General features: G+C 53.7%; 1 protein-coding gene across 5 annotated transcripts in view; it reads right to left on the bottom strand.

Moving 5' to 3' along the window:
* The window catches only part of ZMIZ1 (zinc finger MIZ-type containing 1), a 240,815-nt gene that overhangs the window by 71,456 nt on the left and 144,125 nt on the right, over positions 1 to 25,234 (bottom strand). For all 5 annotated transcript variants that reach the window (XM_069572535.1, XM_069572538.1, XM_069572537.1 and 2 more), the window contains one exon: positions 25,073 to 25,178. In XM_069572535.1, the coding sequence (XP_069428636.1) occupies positions 25,073 to 25,178 (106 nt within the window). The remainder of the gene's footprint in view (positions 1 to 25,072; positions 25,179 to 25,234) is intronic.

The raw sequence follows: 25,234 nt of genomic DNA, 5'->3' as shown, positions 1-25,234 counted from the left end.
AGACTTTCCCCAGGTGAGAGAGAGAGAAACAAAAAGGTAAATACTCTCTGCTAGCAGATTTATGTAATTAGGAAAACAAATTGTTTTCAACAATCCGTTCACCAGCCCCAACAGAAGGCCTCCAGGCCAAAGCTAGGGTTTTCACATGCTAATTTCAAGACCTGCTTGGTCCCATTCCAGCCCCACTTGGTTAGCAAGCTCTTAATACTACAGCCCAGAGCCTAGAGAAACATGGATACTCCGACCAGTTCCTGGTTCAGAAAGGCATCCCCCTACTTATTCTACATTCCAACTCCACTTCTCTAACTTCCAAAGATCTTCTTAAAAGCCCAAGGTCCAAAGTGGCCCGCTCCACCCCCTGGGCGCCTGCCTTGATAAGGATCTCCAGGAAAGAGGCAGCAGACAAAGGCGCTCTCCACCTCTGCACGCAGCCACTCGGCGAGCTCTTCGAGTAACCTCGGTGAGGGGGGCACAGCCTGGGGGAATGACTTGGGAGGCAGAAGAAAAGAAGAAGAAAGGGAGAGCTGCGGCCCCAGCGCCGAGGCTCCTTGATGAATGCCCGGGAGCGCTTGGGAAGCCCGATTCGGGGATCAATAGCTGGTGGCTTTTCTTGCGGGTGTTTGAACTCCTCCTGCCATGGGTCCTGGCGAGGAGGAGTTGCCAATAAATCACAGCACTGCAGCCGGGAAGGCAGCCGTGGCTTGCACTGGAGGGTGCGGGAGGGAGGGCATTTCCCCCAGCCGGGGAGCCTGTCTTGTGGAACCCACCTCCACAGGACCACCCAGGCCAGGCAGGGTGACTCTATGGTGGAGTCTGGGGTGCAGAAGGAGCTTCCTCCAGGCCTCTCCAGCTCACCTCCAGAGGGATGGGCTCCTGGATCCTGTTCCAGCCCAGGCCAATGAGTATGAAAGAGCAAAGCCACTGGATGTAGGACCCCAAGAGTGGAAAAGTGGTTCCCAGGCCCAAGGCAGGGGCACCTCCTCTGCAAGGCTTTGCGGGGGGAGGTGGAGGTGGCTAGGGGCATACAAAGCCCCAGTTCCCTCCAACTGAGACTGAGAAGCAGAACAGTGAACCCCAGAGTAACTCCAAGCCAGGTGTTCCTCAAGAAGGGGTTGCTGATTTAGCAGGTTTCAACAAGGATCCCAGTGACTCAAGGATGTCATCCATGCAGGCTCCAGCACTCAGCTGCTGCTGCTGCTGCTAAGTCGCTTCAGTCATGTCTGACTATTTGCGACCCCATGGACTGCAGCCTTCCAGGCTCCTCAGTCCATGGCATTTTCCAGGCAAGAGTACTGGCGTGGGTTGCCATTGCCTTCTCCGCCAGCACTCAGCAAGGAGAGTGAAATAGACAAGGAGGCCCAGGGTGGTGTCCATGGGAGTGTGGTCGGCATGAGCCCAGGCCTTGGGAGCTGCTTGGCCATCTGTCTCCACACAACTGGGCCTTCTCGGGGTGCATGGAGGGGCATGCGGGGCATGGAGTGGGTTCAGAAAAGGCACACACACATATGGGGGATAGCTGGCCATGGGGGATTTGTCTCACTGCCAGCTCAGTTGCCCCAGGAAGACTCAAGCAGCTGCACTGGGCGTGAGTTGATTCAGGGACTCTGCCTTCAGGGACCTTCTCCTGGGGCTTCTGCCCACCTCTGAGGGGTCAAGACACAAACTCCCGTGTCCTTCACTAAACCTGTTCCCTCTGACTCTTTCCCTCCCTCCTTCACCCTGGGCAGCCTTCTTGATTCTGGACGTACAATCTCAAAGAAGGAAGGCCCAGCTGAGGTTCAGCTCCCAGCCAGCCAGTGCAGGAGTCTCAGCCGGCCCTGGGGCCCCTACCCACACATAGGGACACCAGGAGGGCACAGTCCCACTGGGACACCCAGCTGAGAGTCCCAAGCTGGCTCCAGGCCTCTCCTCTGTCCACAGTCATACAGACCTCCTGGAGACACAGTATCTGCTAGTGCCAGGCACAGTTCTAGGCATTTGCCAAGTACCAACATGCCATCCTCACCCAAAGCCTCTCTGATGAAGTACGATTAATTCCGCACTGCAGAGGAGAATAGTGAGGCACAGAGAGGGTTAGACAACTGGCAGAAGGATTCAAACTAACCAGCCATCTGGCTATAAAGTCTGCACCAGTAACCTTCAGATTGTATTCCCAAGATGGGACTCCAGAGAGTGATCATCAAAGTCACACAGTGAGTTGGAACTGTGATACGAGTTGTGTCTCCCTGACTCATATTCTTTCCAGCACACCATATTACATATATGGAAATGTCTACTTTCTTTGTATGTCTTTTTTCCTGTTTAGCCTCTGTGCGATTTAACCATCCAGCCTGCATTCTGGCTTGTCCAGGGCTCCACCTGAAGGGGGGTGGGGGTAACAGTGGAGGATGAGGCTTCCCTGGCTCTGAACCTCTTGTCACTGCTCCCCACCCTTCCTGGGTGTGTTCCACACTGGGGCCCTCATCCCCCACTCAGGCTGCATCCCAGCAGTCTGTATTTGGCATCAGCCCAAATCTTACAATCATTTTGTTAAGAAAACAAAACCAACCCCTGCCCCACACTCGATGGGTACCTCTGAGAAGCCCCATGGTCGTGAGGTTATCGGGGATCCAGGAAAGCCTCCTGCCAGACTGGAGGAGAGAGGATGGAGGCAGGAACCCAGAAACCAGGCCTGAAAGGGGCCCTCAGGTGGCTTCTGTCTTTAAGAGCTGCTGCCTGCCCCTCCACCCACACAGCTGGGAAGGCAGCCACACCCAGGCTGTCTGCCCATGTCATGGGGATGTCCACAGCCTGTCAGCTACACAGAGAGTTCGGAGGGGTTTCAGCAAAGACCGGAAGGCGCTGACCATGTCTCTGCTAGCTGAGGAGTTGTGGAGGGAGGAGTGTGCCTGGATTTGGAGGCCGAGGCTTAAGAAACAAGCACTGACTGGCTGATGGCCTTGGACAAGTCTCTTTGGCTTCCTTGGACCTCCGCCTCCTCCTTTGTAAAATAGGAGCAAGGCCAGCAAATACCAGGTGCCGGGGAGGGCCAAAGAGATAACAGCGATCATTCTCAAGAGGCTGAGAGGCCCCAGGCCTGTGGGTCCCCGCATCCCCAAAAGACGCTGAAGTGCTAACCCCCAGTTCCTGTGAATATGACCTTTTCTGGAAACAGGACAACAGATGATGGAGTTAAAATGAGTTCATTAGGGTGGACCCTAATGTCATAGGGCTTCCCAGGTGGCTCAGTGGTAAAGAGTCCGTCTGCCAAGGAAGGAGACGTGGGTTCGATCCCTGGGTTGGGAAGATCCCCTAGAGAAGGAAATGGCAACCCACTCCAGTATGCTTGCCTGGAAAATTCCATGGACAGAGGAGTCTGGTGGGCTACAGTCCATGGGGTCGCAAGGAGTCAGACACGCCTTAGTGACTGACAGCAGCTAACCCCATGTGGCTGGTGTTTTGATAAAAAGTAAAAACTGGGACACAGAGACAGACATGCAGCCAGGGAAAGTGCCCTGTGAGGACTGGAGTTCTGATCTCAGGAGCCAGGAAAGTACCAGAGACCTAGAGAGAGAAGCCTGGGAGAGGTCCTTCCCTCGTGCCTTCTGAGGGAACACAGCCCTGCCACCGCAACACGTGGATCTCAGACTTCCGGCCTCCAGAGCCGCGAGACAAGACAGCCCTTGTTGTGTAGGCTGCTCCTGGGCTACTTTCTCAGGGCGTCTCCACAGCCTGATGTGCACGGCGACGCTACCGAAACCCGAGTTCACAGCTCGTCATCCCTCTTCTTAAACCGCTCCCCTTAGTCAGCTGCAAAATTTCACGTCTTTATGATGCCCCACAGGACTCTGACTGACCGGGTCCCTGTTGCCTCCCGACCTCATTTCCTTCCAGTCTCCCTGACTTCAGACTGCAGGCGCCCCCAGCACTCTTTTCCAGGTGGCCAGACTCACTTCCCACCTCCCGCAGGCCTCCACCCAGGGGACACCCGAGTCTCAGGAAGCCTTGCTCAGCCACTCTGCTCAAAGCTGCAGGCCCTCCTCAGTGGCTACCACGCCTCCCTGGCTTAGGGTCCTCCTTAGCTGATGATCAATTATTCCAATTATTTCTCTTGGTACCCCGTCTCCCTTGTTAGAAGTCACGCTCCCTGTCAACAGCGACTTTTGTCTGTTTTGTACATGTTTTAGCGATAGGATCTAAACTCTGCCAAGCAGATGCTTGATATCTGCTGTGTGAATGAAGTACAGACCAGCTACCTGAATGAATAAAAGAATGAAGCAATGAACAGTAGGGTCTGGGGTGCCCTGCTTCTGCTTTCTGATGCTGCTCAGAGACTGCGTCTCCAACGTGCTGTCTGCAAGAACGTGGGATGTTCTCAGTGGAAGCTGCCTGTGCAGACAGGAAGCTCAGGTCAGCAAAGGGGCTGCCAGAGGTGGTGAGGAGCTCGCCACCCAGGCCCCTAATGAATCTTTTCCCATTGATTTTTGGAGTCGCCTTTGAAGGGATGGGAGGGCCAAGGCAGCTCGAATGTCCGTGCCTCAGCACTCTTGGGGTTTTATTGCTTCTCCCTGGACACAGCTTTGACAGGGGGGCTTCCGGACAGCCCCCCAGTTGGACTGACATGAGCTCCCTGCAGTTAGAAAGGCAATTTCCCTTCCTGCTGTAGCTGTTTGGTCTCTCTGCCTGCCCAGCTGGGCGACATACCTCCCTGTCTGGGCTGGGGCGGCCAACTTCACTTCTGATGCTCCCTAGACAAAGGCTTGCACAAGCACCAGGAGGGTGCTATCCTCCACTCTGTGGAGGAAGAAATGGAGCTCAGATCGTGGAAGCATTAAAGTCCGGACACTCTGACTCAAGGCTGGGGCGGGTGGGGGCCGGCAAGGCTGAATCAGGCTGCCCCAGCAACCACTTGACCCCAGGGTGCCCGGCAACCTGCACAGCCTGTTACATGCAGCGCCTTTCCCTACAGAGCCTCTGCTTGCGTGTTTGGAGCCACCAACTCATTTAGCACTGGAGTGAAGAGAGCCTAGTCTTAATTTTCAGATGAGGAAACTGAGGCTCAGAGAGGGACCAGGGCTTCCTCCAGTCACACAGCCAGTCAGTGGTAGAGATAAGACTAAATCCAGGGCTTCTGGCTTATTCCAGAGCCCCAAGCCACCTCACCCGGTGTCGTGTTTCCACCAACAGCAATGTCAAGGGTGTGTTCTGCAAATTGTAAAGTCCTAGACACATGAGGACTTCCCATTCTAAAGGGCTCTTGGCCATTCACTGTCTCTTTCTATGAGCTGGGATTCAGATGGGGATGGCCTGCCCCACTCTGTTCTTCCCCCTCCTCACAGGGAGGTTGGGGGCCAGACCCTGGACCTTTGTCCTTTTCTCATCCACAGTGGGGGCGGGGGGGGGGGTCACATGCACCAGGAAGATAGATGGGGGCATCAAAAGAAGCTAGGCTTGGGCTCAAAAGAAGGAGGGAACTCCTGACAGGGTTGCCCATGGTGGCAGTGAGCACCTTGTCATCCAAGGTGTGTAAGCTGAGGATGGACAGTTGTAGAGGGGATTCCCGCAATGGTAGGCTTATGGTTTCTGAGGCCCTCTTGGTTCTGGGGTGCTGTGATAGGTAAGAAGAGAGGAGGGTGCTTGAGAAGCATGCCCAAGCACCTCAGTACATCTTGGGCAGCAGTACAGCAGTTTTATGAACTTCCTAAGCCCATTAAATCTCACCAGGAACCCTGCGTCCTCTGGTGCTCTGCCCACCCTCCTCTCCTGACAGTCCCGTGGGAGAGAACAGCCCCCCAGGTGCCTGCTCCTCTCCAGCCCCATGCTCCCTGCTCATGGCAGCCCAGGGGACCCAGTGAATTCCCTCACTCCTGCAGTGTGGTCCCAGGTGTCCCCCACCCCCGGGGTCTCTGGACATGAGCAGACAGGCCACACAGGAATGTCTGGGGGAAATCCAAAGTGGCCGCCAGGGCAAGGCAAGGAGTGGGAGGCCTGATGTTGAAATCAGGATCCGCAGAGCTGAACTCAGCGGGTGGGAACAGCACACCCCTCAGCCCAGAAGCCAAGTCCCACACTGAGACAGATGCTGCCCGGGAGAGAGGCTTGGGGGTGTGCTGTGTGACCAAGGGCAGGTCAGTATGTCTCTCTGGCCACAGCTTCTCCACTCAGTGAAGACATCTAGTGCAGATGCAGGGCATTTCTGCTGGGGGCACTTGTCTCCCCAGTTCTGGCTGGGAAGCCTCAAGCAGTGGCACTATCGATCTGACCCCCACTGATTTCCTGTAAAGGGTGGAGCAGGCCAAGCAAGATGCTTACGATTATACAGTCTGCCCTCCATAACTGTGGACCCTGCATCTGTGGATTCAAGCAACTGTGCATCAAAAATATTTTGAAAAAAATTCTTTGCAAAAAGTTCCAAAAGGCAAAACTTGAACTCACTACATGTTGGCAACTATTAACATAGCATTTACACTATATTTATAATGATTTACTTAGCTTTTGCATTGTACTAGGCTTTATAAGTAATCTAGAGATGATTCCAAGTAAGTATAAATACATCAGTTTTGGTAAACTGTGAGTTCCATGAGGACACAAATTTTGTGTTTTGATCACTGCTGAATTCCTAGTGGCTCATACTTGGCACATAGTAGGTGCTTAACAAGTATTTGTTGAATAATGGTTATCATCAAGTTATTCTCCCATGAAAGTTAGATTTCAGCTATTCTTTAATTTCTTTTTAATTTTCTGCATGCCATAATTGTTCTGCGAGGAGTTTGCTATGAGAGATAAACACCCCCATACAACCACTCTCATTTTAGAATTAAATGAATTCGAAGTTAAGACTTTGCCCACCCTGAAAAGCACTGTGCGTCTTCAGAAGCAAGAGCTCGCGAGGCAACCATGGCGCAACTGCGCGTGCGTGCTCAGGTGTGGCTGACTCTTTTGCGACACCACAGACTGCAGCCCACCGGGCATCTCTGTCCGTGGGCTTCACCAGGCAAGAATACCAGAGTGGGTTGTCATTTCCTCCTCCAAAGGATCTTTCTGACCCAGGAATCCAACCGGTATCTCCTGCATTGGCAGGCGGATTCTTTAACCACTGAGCCACTGTATCACCAAATGAGCTTCCCAGGGCCAACCTGTAGGCAGCCAGGGCGGGCATATCTGGAAAGTCCCCATCCATCCCTTTCTTTCTGCATACGTCACAATTGCACCTCTGTAGTTTCTTGACTGGGAGAACAGCCTCCAACCTGGTTTCCTGCCTCTGGTCTAGGTCCCTTCTCTACCCTGGGCCTTCTCAAAAGCAAATGTGACCACATCACTCTCTGTCTAAAACCTTCCCTGGCTCCCCAGGGCTGTCAGGATCAAGTTCAAATTCGAACGCCTTAAATTGGCACTCAAGGCCCTTACGCATGGTCTCTGAGAGCACCCGTGTGCTAGCCTCAACCAGGGTTGCTCCTGTCTGGATGCCTCCAGCAGGTGCCTCAAAGACATTTACAAACCCTGGTTCATCCAGCTTTGCTGGAGGTGTGTTCCCCCTCTGAATTCATACGCCAATCAAAGTGTTGAAGAGTGGCTGGTACCAGTATGTAGCTGGGAGGAGAAACTGCCACAATCCAAGGGTGGCAGGGGATCTGAATATTGACGTGGGGGGTCTTGTCCAGGGGGAGAGGAGCTAGGACCCCTGTGATGAACTGAGGTGTGAGACAAGCCATGGGCCCTCAGCTTGGGTTGGGGCTGTTGAGGAGGAAAAAAATCAGCCCTGAGATTTGGGGCTAAGCAGCTGAGCCTCTTGCCTGCCTCAGTTTCCACATCTGGGTGCAGGCAGTGGTTTGGGATGCATGGTAGGAAAGCACAACTCTAAGAGCAGGACTTCTGCTGTCCCCTCCCCCACCCCAGCAAAGGGAGCCCACGCCCACCTTGGGCTTCAGACAGACCTGGGAGCATGGTGTGTAACTGAATTTGGCCTCATTACCTAATTGTGCGGAGGAACAACCAGTACCGACAGAAGCCTCCAGTGTCGGGGGTGACTGGAAGCCAGGAGCCACGAGGCAGCCTGCAGGTTCCCTAGGCATTTAGGGGGGCAGTGCCAGCACCTGTGCCCTCATATCCTTTAAGCTCTCAGTTGCCTGGAACCCTGGAAAGCAGGGGGCAACGGTTCTCATTCTACAGGTGAGGAAACTGAGGCTCAGAGAGAAGCATCTTGCACAAAGTCAGAAGAAGCAGAGAGAACAGTTGCAGCCATATTCCTTCGGCACCCAGGGCCTTTGCACATGCTGTTTCCTCTCCCTGAAATGCCTTTCCCTGTCCTCTTTGGGCAGACTTTCTCCTGGGAGCCTTTCTGCGAGGATCATTTCCTTGAGAAAGCTTTCTCTAAGCTCCGAGGCTCAGTCCCCCTGCCCCCCCGGCTCCAATAGAGCCGGTCATAACGATTATATCATCATTGGAGGGCGCTTATCCCAAGTTTGTCCTCTCTATCAAGCCCTGAGCGCCTAGAAGGTAAGGCTTACTCACACGATCTAGGCATTCGGCATAGGTCCAGGACACAGGGGTGCTCCACGCCTGTTTGCTGAATGAATGGATGGACGGCCTCTAAATTCTGGGGTTTTTTCTATATGCAGTCTATTGGTTTCTCGCCATCACTGGCCTGGGCCTTGGGGGTGGGGGCCTCATCTGCAAGGAGTGCTGCGCCTGGGGCTATGACCAGGGCCCCACAGGGTCACAGGGAAGCACAGAGGAGCCACTCTGATGGGCCCTGAGCTGGCAAAATGCAGCATGTGCAAAGGCCCCAGGTGCAGCTTCAGATATGACATCCCACCACTGGGAGATGGGAGATGAAGGGACCGGCCCAGGGTCGCCCAGCCTGCAAGCAGCTAGGACAGGAAGCTCGGACTGCCCGAGTCTGGGTCCTGGCCTTACCACCCCCCACCACGCTCTTATCAAATGACAGACTGAACAAGGCTCACTGGCAGAGGGACCTGTCATTTAATCCAAAGGAAATCATGTGAAAAGTGGAATTTCAGGTCTTGTGAAACAAGGCAGGAGAGAGATTATTAGATCCCTCCACAAAGGCAGCTGCCCAGTGAGCTAATCCACGTGCAGCCCTACTCCCCAGGTGCATCCAGGCTTCCATTCATGCAGGCTCGGGGGTATCAAGCCTCCCTCCTTTTTCTATAAGGCAGTCTGACCTGGTACCCAAGTGTGCAGGAGCGGGACTGCCTGGGTCTAATTCTAGCCCTGCCACTTGCTAATTGTGTGGCCTTGAGCAAGTAATTAACCCGAGTCTCAGTTTCTTCTCAAGTTTTTATAAAGATGAAAGGAGAGGAAGTCTGTGCAGTATTTTGCCTAGCGTCTGGAACACGGTAAGAACCCAATAAAACTTCACTTAATTGATTCATAGTAGTAGTGAAATAATGGTAGTACTAGAAGCAATAGGCTAGTGCGAGTAATAGCAAGAGCCGCAAGAGCAGCTGTCCTGGGAGTAACAGTGCTGCTGCTAGTAATGGGAAGAAGATCAGCGTTAAGCACTGTATCGGGCTGGGGCTTCCCTGGCGGCTTACTGGTAAAGAATCCACCTGACAATGCAGGAGACGTGGGTTCAGTTCCTATGCTGGGAAGATCTGCTGGAGAAGGGAATGGCAACCCATTCCGGTATTCTTCCCTGGGCAGTCCCATGGACAGAGGAGCCTGGTGGGCTACAGTCCATGGGGTCACAAAAGAGCCAGACACAACTGACCAACTAAACAACAACAGCTGTTATCAGGCAGGTCGTGCGCCTGGTACAATCAGGGATGCTGGGGAGATTGCTCTGTCTCTGTGCCAGTCTCCCCTCAGATAAAAATAGGCCAGGTGATTCAGGAAGGCCCTCTGCAGTCTGACAATCACATCCAACAGTATCAGCGGCAATTAAATCGATACTACTAGAGATACTTACTATTTATCCTTATTATATACCCACTGTACTCCAAAAGGGCACTGTCCCCTGCTTCCCCTTTCCTCTCCAGGACACAGTATCCTCCTCCTCGACCCAGCCTTCTTCCTCCCACAGCTCATTTTTTGGGAGACGGTACTCTCCACCCACCTGTCTTGCCTCAGTTACTGGGCTATGTATGGCAAATGGATACTGAGTCTTCGCTATGTGCAAGGCACAGCTTCTGCCACATCATCTATTTAATTCTCAACACCCCAGACATCACAGACAACTGGGAGGGAGGTATGGCTATCATCCCTTTTCCTGATACTACTGCTAAGGCTCAGAGAGGTTATGTCAGTTACCCAAAGTCACACAGCTTGAAAGCAGGGAACAAGATGCAAACCCAGGGTGGCCTGCCTCCATGGCTAGATGTGCCACATGGGTGATTTCTACCCTTCAGAGGTCCTGTTGCCCAACTCCACCCCGTTCAGGTGCTCCTCACTGTCGGCCCTCCCCTGCGGACATAGTATGAGGTCTGTACTCAGTGACGATGACACAGTGCCATAGACTCCACAGACAGACCCCTCCTCCTAGCAGCCATCAATCAATCCATCCCCACTTGGTCCTGAATGGTCTAAGTTCCAAGCCTCCACTGGCCACCCGAGAGCCAGCCCTCAGGCACAGCTAGACTGGCCAGCACTGGGTCTTAAATAGGAGATGCATGACAACGTTAAAGCCTCAGGAGATTTGTCATGGCATCGGAACCCCTGGCAGTTGTGGGTATGTGTCTCACCCGGCCTCAGGTGGCCCCCCGTGCCACGGCTGCCCACTGGTGGTGCTGGGCTCTCTGGTCCCCCAGAGTTACCCTGTATTTCCCGATGCCATCGCTCTTGGTATCACCTCCTGCCTCTGTGGACATGTGGATCTTCCAAGCTGAGGAAGCCCCTTCTGCACCAGGAGGAGGTCTGGGACCTGAACTCTGACGTCTAGCCTTGGTCAGACTAGGGCACCAGCAGCGCTTAGGAGGGAAGAGACCCCATGGAAGGGGCCACCTCTCCGCTCTCCGTCCTCTCTCTCTAGAGGGGCGGTGCCCTTCTCCTCTGCTGTTTTTCTCCCCTCACAGTTCTCTCTCCATTCGGGGTGAGAGGAAAGAACCAGACGCAGAAGCCCTGTCCCAGGGGGTAGGCTGGTCTCTCCCCAGAGATGCTGAGGCACGGCTCACAGTCACACACGGGGCGGGCGCCTCGCCAGCACTTGGCTTCCCCACGGAGCTCGATGGCAACCAATTTCCCGCCGTCTGTGCCTGGGGAGGGTGAGCTCCCATTTTCTCTCTTCCCGTCCCCGTCTGCACAGACGTGGGCCCTTCACACACACGCGGGCCCCTTGCCTCCCGGCCTCCCGGCAGACGCTTAATTGGGCGGCAGTGATTCTAAACATCTGGGCGGCACATCTGAGAGTGGGCTCGGGACCACACGGAGCCTGGAGGAAATGGGAAACCATTCAATTATGTCACTTCCTCGGCTGAGGGTACTCAGGAGGGGGACAGCGCCAGGCAGCAGCAGGCATTTATTTCTGGGGGTGTGTCCCAGGGCTGGGCAGTCTGGGGGTGGACTGGGTGGTGCCCCCGAGGACAGTGAACCTGAGGATGGAGCAAGAGGCTGCAGGTGACACCTGGCAGAGCTGAGCTGCAGCCAGCGGTACCAATGGTGCATGGAGCTGCGGTCCCAAGGGGAAAGGAAAGACAAAGGAAATGAAGGCGAGAGGAAAGGAGAGGGGAGGACTGTGACGGAGAGAGAAGAAAAGAGAGGGAGGGAAGAGGGAAGGAGAGAGGGAGGGGGCATGAAGTGGGGGGAAACATGGGTAGAGGGAGAGAGAAGAAGAGAAAGAGCCAGAAGGACAGAGATGGAAGATTATTTTATTGCGTTCGGCACAGAGAGAGCAGTTGCATGCTTCCAAGTGACGGAGCTGCTCCTGACAGCTCACCAGGAAAGTGGGGTCCCCTCCCCCACCACCCTGAGAGGATGCACAGTGGACACATATCCAGTTCTGATCTCAGCTCCCTACTCCCCAGCTGTGTGAACCTAGGTGTGGACTGCACTTTCCTGAGCCTCAGTTTTCCCCATCTGTAAAAGGGGACAGGGCTCTCCCTCATGGACTGTTGGAAAAGTCAAGGCTCTCACTTGTGTGAAGTGCTGGCAGAGCCTGGGGTGTCCCTGAACTGTTCCTGGTTTTTCTAGCAGCTCTGGGTTGGGAGAGCTTGCTGCTGGAAGTGGCTGGCCCCAGGGGATTCTGCATACCACCCCTCCTCCCCTTCAGCTTCTCCCTTGGCTGATGTGGGTCTGTTGACATCGCGTTTTTTCTTAAGCTGTCCGGGTCTGTGAGCTTCTCAGGGATATAGACAATCTCTAACGTTACCTGAGTGCCAGTCACGAAGTCTGCCTATAATAGTTGCCCATGCACGTCTGTGGAAGGGGTGAATCAGTTTATCCTTTGCGCCCAAGTTTCTGCTGTTATTATAATTATGTGCCTGTTTCAAAGGCAGGCTCCTAATTTTTCCCACTAGTAATTCCTGTTTCCTGCCAGAGACAATAGTGGCTTTTCATCCCAAACAGGTGAGACTGGGTCTTTTGGAATTCCCTACAGGAGTCCAGCCCCAGGCAGCGTTTTCCACCTGGCCAGCCTCAACAAGCTGAAAAATGTGTGGAGGAATATAATGAAGCATCTGTTAATAGCTCTTCAAGGAAAGTCATTGGCTAGGGTTCCCAAGCTCTGGAGTCTGTTTCTCTGTGGACCAGGACTGAGGCAGCGATGATTCCTTCCAGCCACCTGCCTGGCCACCACCCTGTCCCCAGTGAGAGGAATTACCACCTTGCAGAGCTTCCACTGCAAAACACAAACACCTGGTTGCCTGGGCAGCACCTTGCCAGGGTGACGTGATCCAGATGGTCCCTTGAGAGGCAGCTGGGTTGCCAAGGAAACAGAATTGCTGCCGCTCCAGCCCGGAGACCCGGATTCTAGATCTTTTGGACCCCAAGCTTAGAAAAGTGAGGTGATTTGCATACACTCACACAGCAAGTAGGTTTTAGAGACTGTACTGTAAAGCAGGACTTAATAACCAAAATGGTTATGCACGAAGCCCTTCTGAGATGCCAGCTTGAGTTAAGTACTTTGTACTTTTTGCTTTGTGAGAGACTGAGAGATATGGCTGGGGTCACATGTGGCATGGAAGTGATGGAGCTGAGTTGAGCCCAGGTCAGCTTGATCCTTAAACCTGAGCTTGGACCCCTGTCCCACACTGCCCTGCCTGTGGTTTCTAGATCTTTTTCTCTGCTTGTCCTGAGACAGTGATGTTCCAGCAGCTGGCTGGACCTGACTCAAGGGCCACTAAAAGTGTGGAGACCAGGCTGGGAACCTGCAGGCTAAGACTACAGTTTCCAGGCCTGATTCCTCCTAAGCCCTTGCTCTGCTGTGCACGTGACTTGGGCAGCTTATGAGGGGCAAGAGGATGGGGGTCTGTTGACCAGGGTCTTTCCATCTGTCCCTGCTTGCCAGATGGTCCCGGGGACAGGCCGAGCATGACATTCACAATGAGCCTGATCCATGAGAGACAAAGTACAACCAAGGAGGGACAGAAGGAGTGAGGCTTGGAGTTGGGGCAGGCTGGTCTACGTCATCACCCTGATTCTCTTGCTTTTTTCCATCTTTTCTTTAGTCTCAACTGTCCAAGTATCTATCTGGTGAGTGCCATCTATCCACTCATTCCTCGCCTTGTTACATAAAAGTATTTGGGCAACTGAATAGATTTCTCTGTTCATTAGTTTTCCGATCTATAAAATGGGTTGGTTCGTCATGAGAATCAGTGCTGATGTTCATAAAATACCCAGCATAGAGCCTGGCATGAAACAAGAGCTCTATAAGTAGTAGTAGTGAAAATGTTAGTCCTTCAATCATGTCTGACTCTTTGCGACTCCATGGACTGTAGCCCATCCGGCTCCTCTGTCCGTGGAATTCTCCAGGCAAGAATACTGCAGTGGGTAGACAGCCATTCCTTTGTCCAAGGTATCTTCCTGAGCCAGGGATTAAACCTAGGTCTCCCGTATTGCAGGTGGGTTTTTTACCATCTGAGCCACCAGGGAAACAGTATTTTATTTTTTAATTTTAATTTTATTTTTTTGCGGGGCTATGCTGCACAGCATATAGGATCTTAGTTCCCTGACCAGGGATCAAACCCTTATTCCCTGCAGTGGAAATGCCAAGTCCTAACCATTGGGCCATTAAGTGGTCCTTTAAATGTCACTTTCTCTCTTGAAAGACTTTTGAGAAAGGTTGCTGGGAGACTTGGAGAGACAGAGGCCCTCAAACCTCCCAGGCCAAGGCACAGACAGGGTGCTGCTGGCTCTATCTAGGCTGCCTCAGCCAGCTCTCTACTCTCCACTCAGCAGGCTGTCTCCCTCCCCGACTAGAGCCCAGCCTCCTCTTCTGGGGGAAAAGAAGATGCCGTCTTAACCCCATGTGATCCTCTGCTGTCTTGGAGACAGCTGTGGGCTTCTGGTCCTGAAGCCTCAGGATGGGGCCATTTCTTGGATTGAGTTAATAGGATCCCAACCACCTACCTGGGTTTCCCTGGTAGCTCAGTGATAAAGAATCTGCCTTCAGTGGAGGAGACGCAGGCTCTACACCTGGGTCAAGATTCCCTGGAGAAGGATATGGCAACCCACTCCAAAGTGCTTGCCTGGGGAATCTCACAGACAGAAGAGCCTGGCGGGGTACAGGCTATAGGGTTGCAAAAGAGTTGGACATGACTTAGTGACTAAACAACACCCTCTATCTACCAACTTGGAGGTGGGTGCAGTTGGCATTGACTTTGGCCCTATCTAAGTAGAGGTTCCCTATTTTCCAGACCCGAAACTACAACACATGGTCAGGCACAGGGCTTTAGGCTACCTCCAGGTATGTGAGGCATCCTAAGAAAGTCTGAATGCCAACGTGTTGGAATAAGATTGCTAACATGTATATAGCACTTGAAACTTTCCCGATGGCTGAGTGGTAAAAAATCTTCCTGCAATGCAGGAGACGTGGGTTCGATCCATGGGCTGGGAAAGTCATCCTGGAGAAGGAAATGGCAACCCACTCTAATATTCTTGCCTGAAAAATCCCATGGACAGGAGCCTGGCGGGCTACAGTCCATGGGGTCGCAAAGAGTCAGACATGCCTGAGCACACACACTGAGTATATGCCAGGCCTCTTTCTCAGCACTATACATATACATATACTATACATGTATTCACGTAACACCTATGATGTAGGCATTATTAGTATCCCCTTTTATCAAATGAGGCAAGCTTGGCACAGAGAGCTTACGTGACTTTTCCAAGGTCACACAGCTGGTGAGTGGAGGTCCGGGTGGTTTTCACAACCAGACATGCTATTGCAGAGTCCATGCTTTTAACTACTACTCTATTCGTGTAATAGCTGAATAGTTTCTGGAAATAAAGACGTGTGGAATTGGGGCCAACCAGGAAACCACGCTAACAACATTTGACATGTACTGCATGTTTACTGAGTGTGAGGCCCTCTGCTCTTTACCATTCACGAGACCGTGAGTATTGAGTGAGCTCAAAGATGCGAAGGTGTTTAACACACCAACAAGGACAAATCATTGTCAAATACTTAATATTTCCACCTGCACATAGTTCAGGTGATCTTGACAAGCTCTCTTGAGTCATTACCCTGTCCTTCCCAGCATTTCATTTCAACCTGCACATAGAGAGGAGAGGGCAGCTGATGACTTCAGGGCTAGGTATTCTTGTTTGAATTACAATTCTGACCTTGGTCAAATTGCTCAATCTTCCTAAACCCCAGCTTGCTCATCTATAAAATGGGGGCAGAGATGGGTCTGGGATCATTGTAGATTTTGCATTCAGGGCCTCGTACTGGGAAAATGCTGAGAAGATAGTTGCTATCATCATGATTGAAAGGGGCTATAAATCAGATGCTTTTCCTAAGCCAGCTGCCCTGCCCTGGACTCTGTGAGTCTAAAGAAGCAAGGCTGATGATACCTGCACTGCTGTTAATTCCTGTCCGTCTGTCTAACTCAGAAAGTATTTACAAGGCCATGGCTTGCAATGCATGCCTTAAAAGTACCATAACCACCTCGCCCACTTTCTGCCAAGTCCCTGCTCCATTTCACTCTCACACCCTTGAATCCCCTGAAATCCTTCCTCTGGGGGTGAGAAAGCTAAGCTCCATCTTAAAACCAAAGCTCTGGCTTCCTTAATCCTCTTACCTGGCTCTTTTCTCTGCAGAATTAATTGCTGCCCATGGCTTTATTAACTTCTAGGGCAGCCATGCCATCCTCAGGGCACCCTGGGGAGGGGTGGTGGAGACTGTTTCGGCAGGACCTCTGTCCCAGATGCACCTTTGGTCGGGGTGGTGGAAGGCTGGGCGGTGGCTGGAAGGTGGTGATACCTTGGTGCCTGAAGGGTGATAACTCTGTGGTCCTGCCTCTCTCCAGAGACCATGTGCCTCCTTGGGGACACCAGCAGAGAAGCAGAGATAGCCACAGCTCTGGCTCCACTTACCACCTTCCTACCCCTCAGAGCCTCAGACTCCTTCTCTTTAAATGGGAATAAGCCTGCCTTGGGCTTCCCTGGTGGCTCAGATGGTTAAGAATCTGTGCCTGCAATGTGGGAGACCTGGGTTCAAGCCCTGAGTCAGGGAGATTCCCTGGAGAAGGGAATGGCAACCCACTCCAGTATTCTTGCCTGGAAAATCCCACGGACAGAGGAGCCTGGCGGGCTATAGTCCATGGGGTCGCAAAGAGTTGGACGCGACTTAGCGATGAACACTTTCACTTTTCACTTTTGAGCCTGTCTCGGGGACCTCACAGGGCTGGACAAGGAAGGCCGTGAAAAGGACTGTGTCTGTGTGTAGGATAACTGTCATTTCTCACCCTCAGAAAGGGAGCATTGATTTCAAACCCCAAGAGCAGGGACTGTGTGGGGTGCATTTATATGTGTGTGTAGCCCCCGTGCTTGGCACGGAGTGGGCCTGGCACAGGACGGCTTATCGTTCCTTGCCCTGAACATTTCTGTTGAGTATTTTTTTATTTTGAGAGGCATTCCCACGCCCTTGACCTCATCATTGTTCCTGTAGTGTGAAGGTAGAGAAATGGTCTGGATGCACAAGACTGTGGAAGAAATGGATGCTGAAGGTGGGGGAGCATGGCCTGCCCAGGGGAGGCGGAGATGGAAGGTGGCCCCCAGACCCCCACGGCCTTGTTCAGGGGCTGTCTTCTTTGTCAGGAGGACCCTGAAGTGTGGACTGGGGAGGCAGCCCCCGAGATGGCTTAAGGTGATCACGGGACCAGATGAGAAAACCATTGCTACATCGGCTCCCTTCCCATTTTGGGGATGTTGCTAGTTCAGGGAGGAGAGCATCACTTTTCTGAATCCCAGGCTCCATTTTTAACTGGCAGAGAGCTGGCCCAGACTCTACCATGGGGTAGGCACCTGGAGCTCTACCTAGACGCAGGGTCCACTCTCTACTGTCTTTACGTGGACAGTTAGCATCTAAATATGGCCAGAGAGGCTGGTTTGCCAGATAAGGTGGCAATAGAGAGAAGAATGTTTTCTTTTCAAATTCCCATCTTGAAGTCAAAATAAGTAAGCAACCGCATGAAGCATACCATCAGAGTGTGAGTGGGACTGGAACACGGCAGGGTAAGATGAGGGTGAGACGCAGGTGACGGAAAGGGGGCCAGGGGCTTGTTGCTGGTGGTGTGGACGCCTCACCGCGCACCCCCGGGTGACCACGGGCACTGCGGCTCTGCCGGGCATCTCCGCCAAGGCATGTACTGGAGGGTACATCCATCCGCCCTGACCCCAAGGAGACCCCAGCCAGTAACAGGTGCCAGATGTTGGAGAAACATCCTCGTTCTGGCTTCTCAGGCTGACTGAGGGGTGCATTCTACTCCATCTCCAGGAGCTCCCCATACCAGGTATGGCACTTTTCCCATCACATTTTTTCAATCACATCATTCCCTTCCCCATCTCATTTCTCTGCTTCTCTACTGGTGTTTTCTGGGCTCTTCCTAAATAAATCGCTTGCACTGGAAACTTCATGGCGGGGTCTGCACCTGGGGGAACCCAGACTCAGACACACATCACAGGACTGAGACACCTCCAGCAGCCTTTCCTTCCCCCATCACGTCACAGACCCCCGTCCCCATCACGTGGTCCAATCCTGAGCGTGGAGTCCCGGCTGGGGTTCTGGACTGGAGCCGAGAGGATCCAGGTAAGATAAGCAGTCCTCTCTTGAGAGCGTTTTGCCTGACATGTTGGGGTCCCAGCCCCTAGGCAGCCCTGAGGTGAGCTGATGCCCTTATCCCCCGACCCTCTCCGGACAGGCCTGGAAAACAGATTTCCAGCAGCTGTATCCTAGCACACCCCGGCTCTGTGGAGAGCCAGCAATGAGCTAATCCTGAGAAGAGAGGGAGGCAGGAAGAATAGCCTCCCCTACAAGCAGGGGCCTGCCCCCGGGGCCCTCAGGGAACCAGAGTGGGCCGTGCTGGGGAAACTGCTGAGCCAGCCTAGAGACCAGGGTGCTCTCCCCTCCCCTCACCCCTGCCAACTCCAGCCAAACTCCAGAGAAACCCACAACCACCCCGGAGGCTTCTGCTAACAGCAGAATCCATGCTCCCTGCAGAAAATATGGGAAACAAAGTTGAGGACCTTCCCCCATCCAGATAGATTCCTGATTCCTAAGTTGACATTTTGGTATATTCCCTTCTGTTTCCTGTTTCCTGTGCCTAACCAAATGTATATTTTGTTTCTGCACCTAGTTGAGGTCTTACTGAGCATGACATTTTGTTACCTTCTAAAAAAATTAATATTATGTCATAAGCATTTCCATACGTACAGTAATCATTCTTAAGGGACCTCACTTTTCAAGGCTGCAGAGTGGCCACTGAAATAGTTCCCTTTTCCCTGGGCCTTGAAGCTATTTCCAAATCTGCCCTCTCTCATTCTTCTGTGGCACTGCCCTCCTCCTCGTTCACTCCGGTCACCCCAGGGACCATCACACACCCCTCCCCCAATTTCTCAGCCTGGGAACGCTGCGTCCACAAACCCTCGGTCACGTGGGCTCTGCCACCACCCCCATCCCTGGTTCTTTTTCCCCAAGAGCAGAGTGAGGCCACTGGATCCCAGGCCTCAGCCCTCGGGGAGCTGGGGAATGGGGGGGAGCCCAAGGCCACCAGCCCAGGACGACTTATCCCACCTGCTCATTCCGGGTTACTTAGAAGGGGCACATATCCCCTGGAGGTACTACCCTCCCCTGGAGGGTTACTCAGAAGGGGGACACTGCTCCATCTGGAGGTCCTGCTTCAGCCCTGGAATTCAGATAACTGCTCTGTCTCTTCCCTGTTAGAGCCTCAGTTTCCTTCTCTACAAAATGGGTGTGTTGATAAGAGGGCCCCGTGGCCTCTCCCACAGCAGTGACCCAACGGAAGACGAGAGTGATAAACAGGTTCTGTCCTTTAAACAGAGCTGACTGCAAGTCGGTTCCCAGGGGCTGGGTGATGAAATCCAGAGCCCTTTCCTGAGCAGGACCTGACCTGGAGTGCAGAGGCGGCTGAGCAGGAGGAAGGAAGCCAAGTCCCTCCCCCACAGCCCAGCTCTGCTGAGCTCAGATGTGGGGGTGGGGGCTGGTGTCCAGGAGGAAGTCTGTCCCTGGCCTTGACGAGGCGCCCAGCCTGGCGGCCTGGCATTTCAAGGGCAAGGGCCCGCCTGCCCGCTGTCTCCGGGGGCAGCCAGCAAGCGCTCACAAATCCCCTGCAATTTGCACCCACCAATCCCGCCCGCTCGCTGGGCGGCTGCAAGCCGTTTTTCACGCAGAGCTGCGCACAGCTTTGTCTTAGACAGATCTGGCAGGGTGTCCCTGAATGGGGCCATTTGTCCTCTCTGGTGCTGGTGACGGGAAGGCGGCTGCATGCTCTGGGGTGGGCAGAGGCAGAGGGGGTGGAGAGAGGCCACGGGGAAGGCGTGAAGGTACAGATAGGAGCTGGGATGCCAAGAGAGGCCAGGAATGTGACCACCACTGTGGGGATCTGAGAGTTCCACCCTCCCACCCCCACCCCATTCAGTCAGGTGGGAGCAAGAAGGAATGTCTTCAGTGACAGAGGAAAATGGTTTATGACAAGCTTTCTGCTTAAAGAGTCTTGGGTGGACGTGGTGAAATGACCTGGCTGGCCTCTGAAGCCTGTGTCCCATCCCAGCTGTCCAACGGGGGTGGGACACTTGCCATTGCCCCCCTCCAGGGCTGGGGTCTGTCTCTGAGCTGCAGAAATCCCCTGGGACTGAGGGTTTCGAGGGAGGCCCAAGCTTCTCCTGAGCCTCTCCTGAGCAGATCACAGGCCACAGACCGGTAGGGGCAGGGCCGGGGCCCCACCGCATTCCTGATTTTTCCCCTCGCAGCCTGGCCGGGGGCCCAGGGCCAGCCTCAGCCCCCTCCCGCGGTCTGCTGGCCGCTCCTCTGGGGGCTGTCAGTGCACTGGAGAAACCAGACCAGGCAGATGTTTGTCGACACAGAGCAAGTGATCCACTCTGCCTGGGTCACCACCCCTGGGCCTGGGGCTCAGGCTGCAGCGCTGGGATGAGAGGGTGTGTGTGAGAGGACAGAGGTAAGAAACACACATGTCCACAGGGCCCAGCAGGTTTCCAAATTCAGGAAATGCTTGGGGTGTGAGACATGGAGGAAGCTCAGCACCTTCTCCAGGGGTCAGCCTCCACCCAGTCCGTGGCAGGTTGGGAGACAAGGTTGCCATTCAAAGGAAGCCAGGCATTTGACTGGACCGTACAGTCTCGCAAAGAGTGAATGCTGGCAGCTAATATGCATTTTTAAAAACCTCCGAACAGTCGGATCTCAGCTGTTTGCAGGTCACATCCAGCCCACAGGCGGGTGACTGACAACTCCCTCCGCTTGTCCCTAAGAAGTCTGGCCCCCCTTCCTGGGGGATTTCGGGGGCTGCCTTCTCCAGCCCTGACCTCTCTCCAGGGCTCTCTGGTCCCTGCTCCAAATGCCTGTTGGCTGCCTCTCCCAGGATGCCCCCGGGATACCCTGGCACCCCCAGACCTGCTGCTCTCTTCACATCTTCCACTCTGCCAGCAACCTCGTGCCTCTCACCTCTCAGGCAGAAGCCCAGGGAGGCAGGAGGGGTGTGAGGACGGGCAGTGGGCACCTGAGGCTTTTGTCTGGGCTCCACCCCGCCTTGCTGTGACCTGGGGCAGGTCCCCCTTTCTCTGGGCCTTGGGCTCCCCATCCCGTGGGTTCTGACATTCCCTATTCTATTATTTTCACATGCCACTGGGCTGCTCAAAGGGGTCAGCTCAGGGGACTGAATCATTCAAGGACAATGGCAGAGGCACACGGAGGGCTCTTGGGGACTTTGGACATGGCGACTGCCTGGAGCCTGGTGCCTACATAGCCAGCAGACGTGGGCCTCTCGGAGCCAGGGAGGTTGACATTTCAGCACTGCCTGCCAAATTGCTGAGAGCTGGCACGCAGCAACCTGGGGAGCAGGGCGGGCCTGCTGTGGTCAAGGAGGGGGAACAAGGGGAGGTGCAAGGCAGGTGACCTTCTGGATTGAGGCAGGGGGGCCCCTGGCCCCCAAGGACCTTCCCAAGGAGGAGGACGCTGCCCTGTGTGCGCGTGCTTCCGTGTGCGAGCACACAGGCTAAAGGCTGCGCCAGAACAAAGAGCTGGGGGCTGGGTATCAGAGGGGCCCACGTGGAGACGCCTGACTTGGCGGTTTGCTGCAGTGTCTGCTCTGCGCTCACGCTCCGTCTCTGTCTCTCTCTCTCACACACTCACACAGACATGCACGCACGCACAGCACTGCCCCCAGGCCCGAGCTCGTGTTCCAGAGCCCACACACCCAGCGCACCGCCATCTCTCCTGACAAAGCACCGCTCTGCTCCTTTGCATGAGCTCATCCCACCGGCCCTCTGGCCCCAGCCTGGCCTCCTGACAAGAGAGACAGATAGGGGGAGGGAGCTGGAGGGGGGGGGCGGAGGCAGAGAGGGGTGGGGGAGGGGGAGGGGGAGACACACGCGCGCACACACACGTTCACCACCACCACACACACACACACGTGCACACACACACATATCACAACACAGGGAGAAAGCCCTTGTCTCAGGAGCAGCAGGAATGTTGGAAATACCACTGAGAGACAGGCAGGGCCTCGCTAGAGAGACCTGAGGGAAGCAAAGGGCTATCCCAAGTGGAGGAGCTTCTCAGATCCTGGTCCAGGGGGACAGAGGCCTCCTAAATTTCCGTCCCCAGCCAGCTTCAGAGTCAGCTGCGATGCAGGGGGCAGAGCTTTAGGCCTGAGTTAGGAGGCCACGACTTTAAGTCCCCGCCCTATGACTTACGAGCTGTGTAACAGCCGGCAAGTCACAAGACCTCGCTGAGCTTCAGATTCCTCCTCTGTAAATGTAGACAATACCCAGTATCTCATAGAGGCGGGCACTGAAGCAAAATCAGGGAAAGCCCCAGAATGTACTGGCAGGGTGGTGAGAGGCCCTTGAGGGAGGGGCAACACGGTGGCCTCGGGAGCAGCTGGGGTTTCTGGAGCAGCCCATCCTCCTAGTCTTCTTCCCAAACCCTGTCTCTGTTTTGCTTCTGCACGTCCCCTGGAGTCATCCCTTTGTCTCCACTCTACTCCGCAGGAGGTGGGACCTTCCTGGCCCAGCCACCATCATCTGCACCCTGACACCCCAGCAATCTGCCATCTGGCTCCTTCCATCCACACCAGCCTCCCCTGTGCAATCTGTTCTTTGAAAAGCTGGAGCCATCTTTGCAAAATGAAAATGTAGCCATGTTCCCTTTAGTCTTAGGACAACCCCCAGACAGGCCCTATGTGTTTAACTGCCTCTGACTTCTGCCTCTGGGCTGTGGAACCACTGGCCTCCTTTCAGTTCTGCCGAAAAGTCATGCTGGCTTCTACTGCAGGGCCTTTGCATAAGCCTGGTTGCTCCCTTTGCCTGGGTAGCTCTTCCTCCTTTTCTTCACCTGCTCAACTCCGACTTGACCTTCAGGTCCCGGGAGGACTTCCCTACTTCCAAATTGTCTCATAACATCCCCGAGACATTCCTTCATGGCACTTATCACAGCTTGAATTTACACGCACGCGCACACACACACAGAGCTATGATTTTTTTGCATGTCTTTTTTTCTTTTTAATTGAAGTTTTGGGCTTCCCTGGTAGCTCAGTTGGTAAAGAGGGGGTCGGGAAGATCCCCTGGAGAAGGGATAGGCTACCCACTACAGTATTCTTGGGCTTCCCTGGTGGCTCAGACAGTAAAGAATCCTCCTGCAATGTGGGAGACCTGGGTTCGATCCCTGGGCTGGGGAGATCCTCTGGAGGAGGGCATGGCAACCCACTCCAGTATTCTTGCCTGGAGACTCCCCATGGACAGAGAAGCCTGGTGGGCTACAGTCCATGGGGTCGCAAAGAATAGGACATGACTGAGCAACTAAGCACAGCACACAGCTGATTTACAATGCAGTGTTACTTTCTAGTGTACAGCAAACAGCCGTGATTATCTGATCCCATGATTTTCTCTCCCTCTAGACCAGGCATCAGGAAACCCTGCTACTTTTATAAATAAGATTTTCTTGGAACTAGCCACACTTATTTGTTTACATATTGTCTACAGTTGCTTTTGTGCTCTGCCTGCAAGGCCTAAACTATTTAAGAGCTGGTCCTTCACAGAGAAAGTTTGCTGATCTCTGCTCTGGACAGTACGTTTCCCTAGCAGAGACCACATCTGTTTTCCTCCTCGGCACAACCCAGCCCCAGTCAGGCGCCTGCAAAGAGCCAGTGCTCAAGAGCAATACGGATGTATACGCTTCTTGGATAAGTAGCAATTTTTCCCCTGTCAAAATTGTATTGACTTAAGTTATTATTAAAATTGCAGATTTCATCAGGAACAGACGTCACTCATGAGATTCCAAGACTGTTGTCTGGCAAACAGTTCAATACACTAGTGACATTCCCAACACAGGCTGGCGGGTCAGGGATCGCAGAGCAGCTATTGGCTAACGAGACCTTCACCACCACATGTGCATGAACCATCATAAACATAGAGTAAAGCACAAACCCTTGTTCAAGGGACTGTGGGCTGTGCAGACTGATGAAAACCTATCATGAAATGTCCTTTAAACATCTGCATTACGCTGTTTCTACAAATACTCCAAAGAACTGTTGGACGAATTCAGAGAAAACGTCTGTTTTATTGTTATACAGAGGAAATAACTGACTTTTGTTCTTTTTCAGTGAATTGTTCAGACTCTATAAAGAGTGTTAACCACATCTAGACACTGCTCGGCACTGACCCCAGCACGGTAGGTCGCGTTGTCACTCCTGCCTTCCCGAGGAGATAAACTGAGGCTCAGAGGTCACATGCTGAGCAAGTGATAAGGCTGGGAGGTCCAGGTCTGTTCAAATAAAAGCTTACGCAGCATCCCCTGCTTTTAAGCGAGGTAATGAAGATGGAGGGGCAGGTAAAGCTGCATCCTTGGTGTGCTTAAAGCCCTTGCAGAGAGAATGCTGCCAGGCACCTTCTGTGGCCTCTGTTTACTAAGGGGTCAGAGGTCCCACGTGATGATGGAGTGCTAACGGAGAATACTACTCAGAACAAACTTTTAGGGCCCTGAAAGTACTGAGTCAATAAAAAATTCTGAATGAATGCAGCAGAGCCTCAGAGTCAAGGGTGCTGACTCTGGAGTAGAGGCCTGGATTTAAATCTCAGCTCTGCCGCTTCCTAGCTGTGTGACCTGGGAAATCTCTCCAGCTTCTCTGAGCCTCAGTTTGCTAGACTGTAAAATGGGGATGACCATAGGGCTAGCACCAAAGGGTCACTGTGGTGATGGAATAAGATGATAAGCATCTTCCTTTAGCCCATTGTAGGGGGGTGTGGTGTGCCCTGGACCCCTTCTGGCCCTGAGATGAGGGAGAGGCCCTACCTGTGGGCCAGGTGAGCTGCTGCTCCTTGGAGGCTCACACCACACCTGAACAAACCGAGGCACCAGCCGACAGGGGTGGTGACAGCCCTGGGTTCGAGTCCACTGCCCAGCCTGCCTCCCGATGACACCGTGGAGCCCCCAGCTGTCACCTACCGGCAGACTTCGGAGTGAACTTGTCTCGGTTCGCGGCACACACAGCCAGCAGTCGGTAGCCGAGGTCCAGGTCGAATCCTTGCTGAGCTGCCACCCGACTGACCACCTGCCAGCAAGATGGGGAAGAAGGGTGGGGTGAGTCACTGTCCATGCCAGGCCTCT

Source organism: Ovis canadensis, chromosome 25 (assembly GCF_042477335.2).
Source record: "Ovis canadensis isolate MfBH-ARS-UI-01 breed Bighorn chromosome 25, ARS-UI_OviCan_v2, whole genome shotgun sequence".
Taxonomy (NCBI): domain Eukaryota; kingdom Metazoa; phylum Chordata; class Mammalia; order Artiodactyla; family Bovidae; genus Ovis; species Ovis canadensis.
This window is presented reverse-complemented; position numbering and strand designations above follow the sequence as displayed.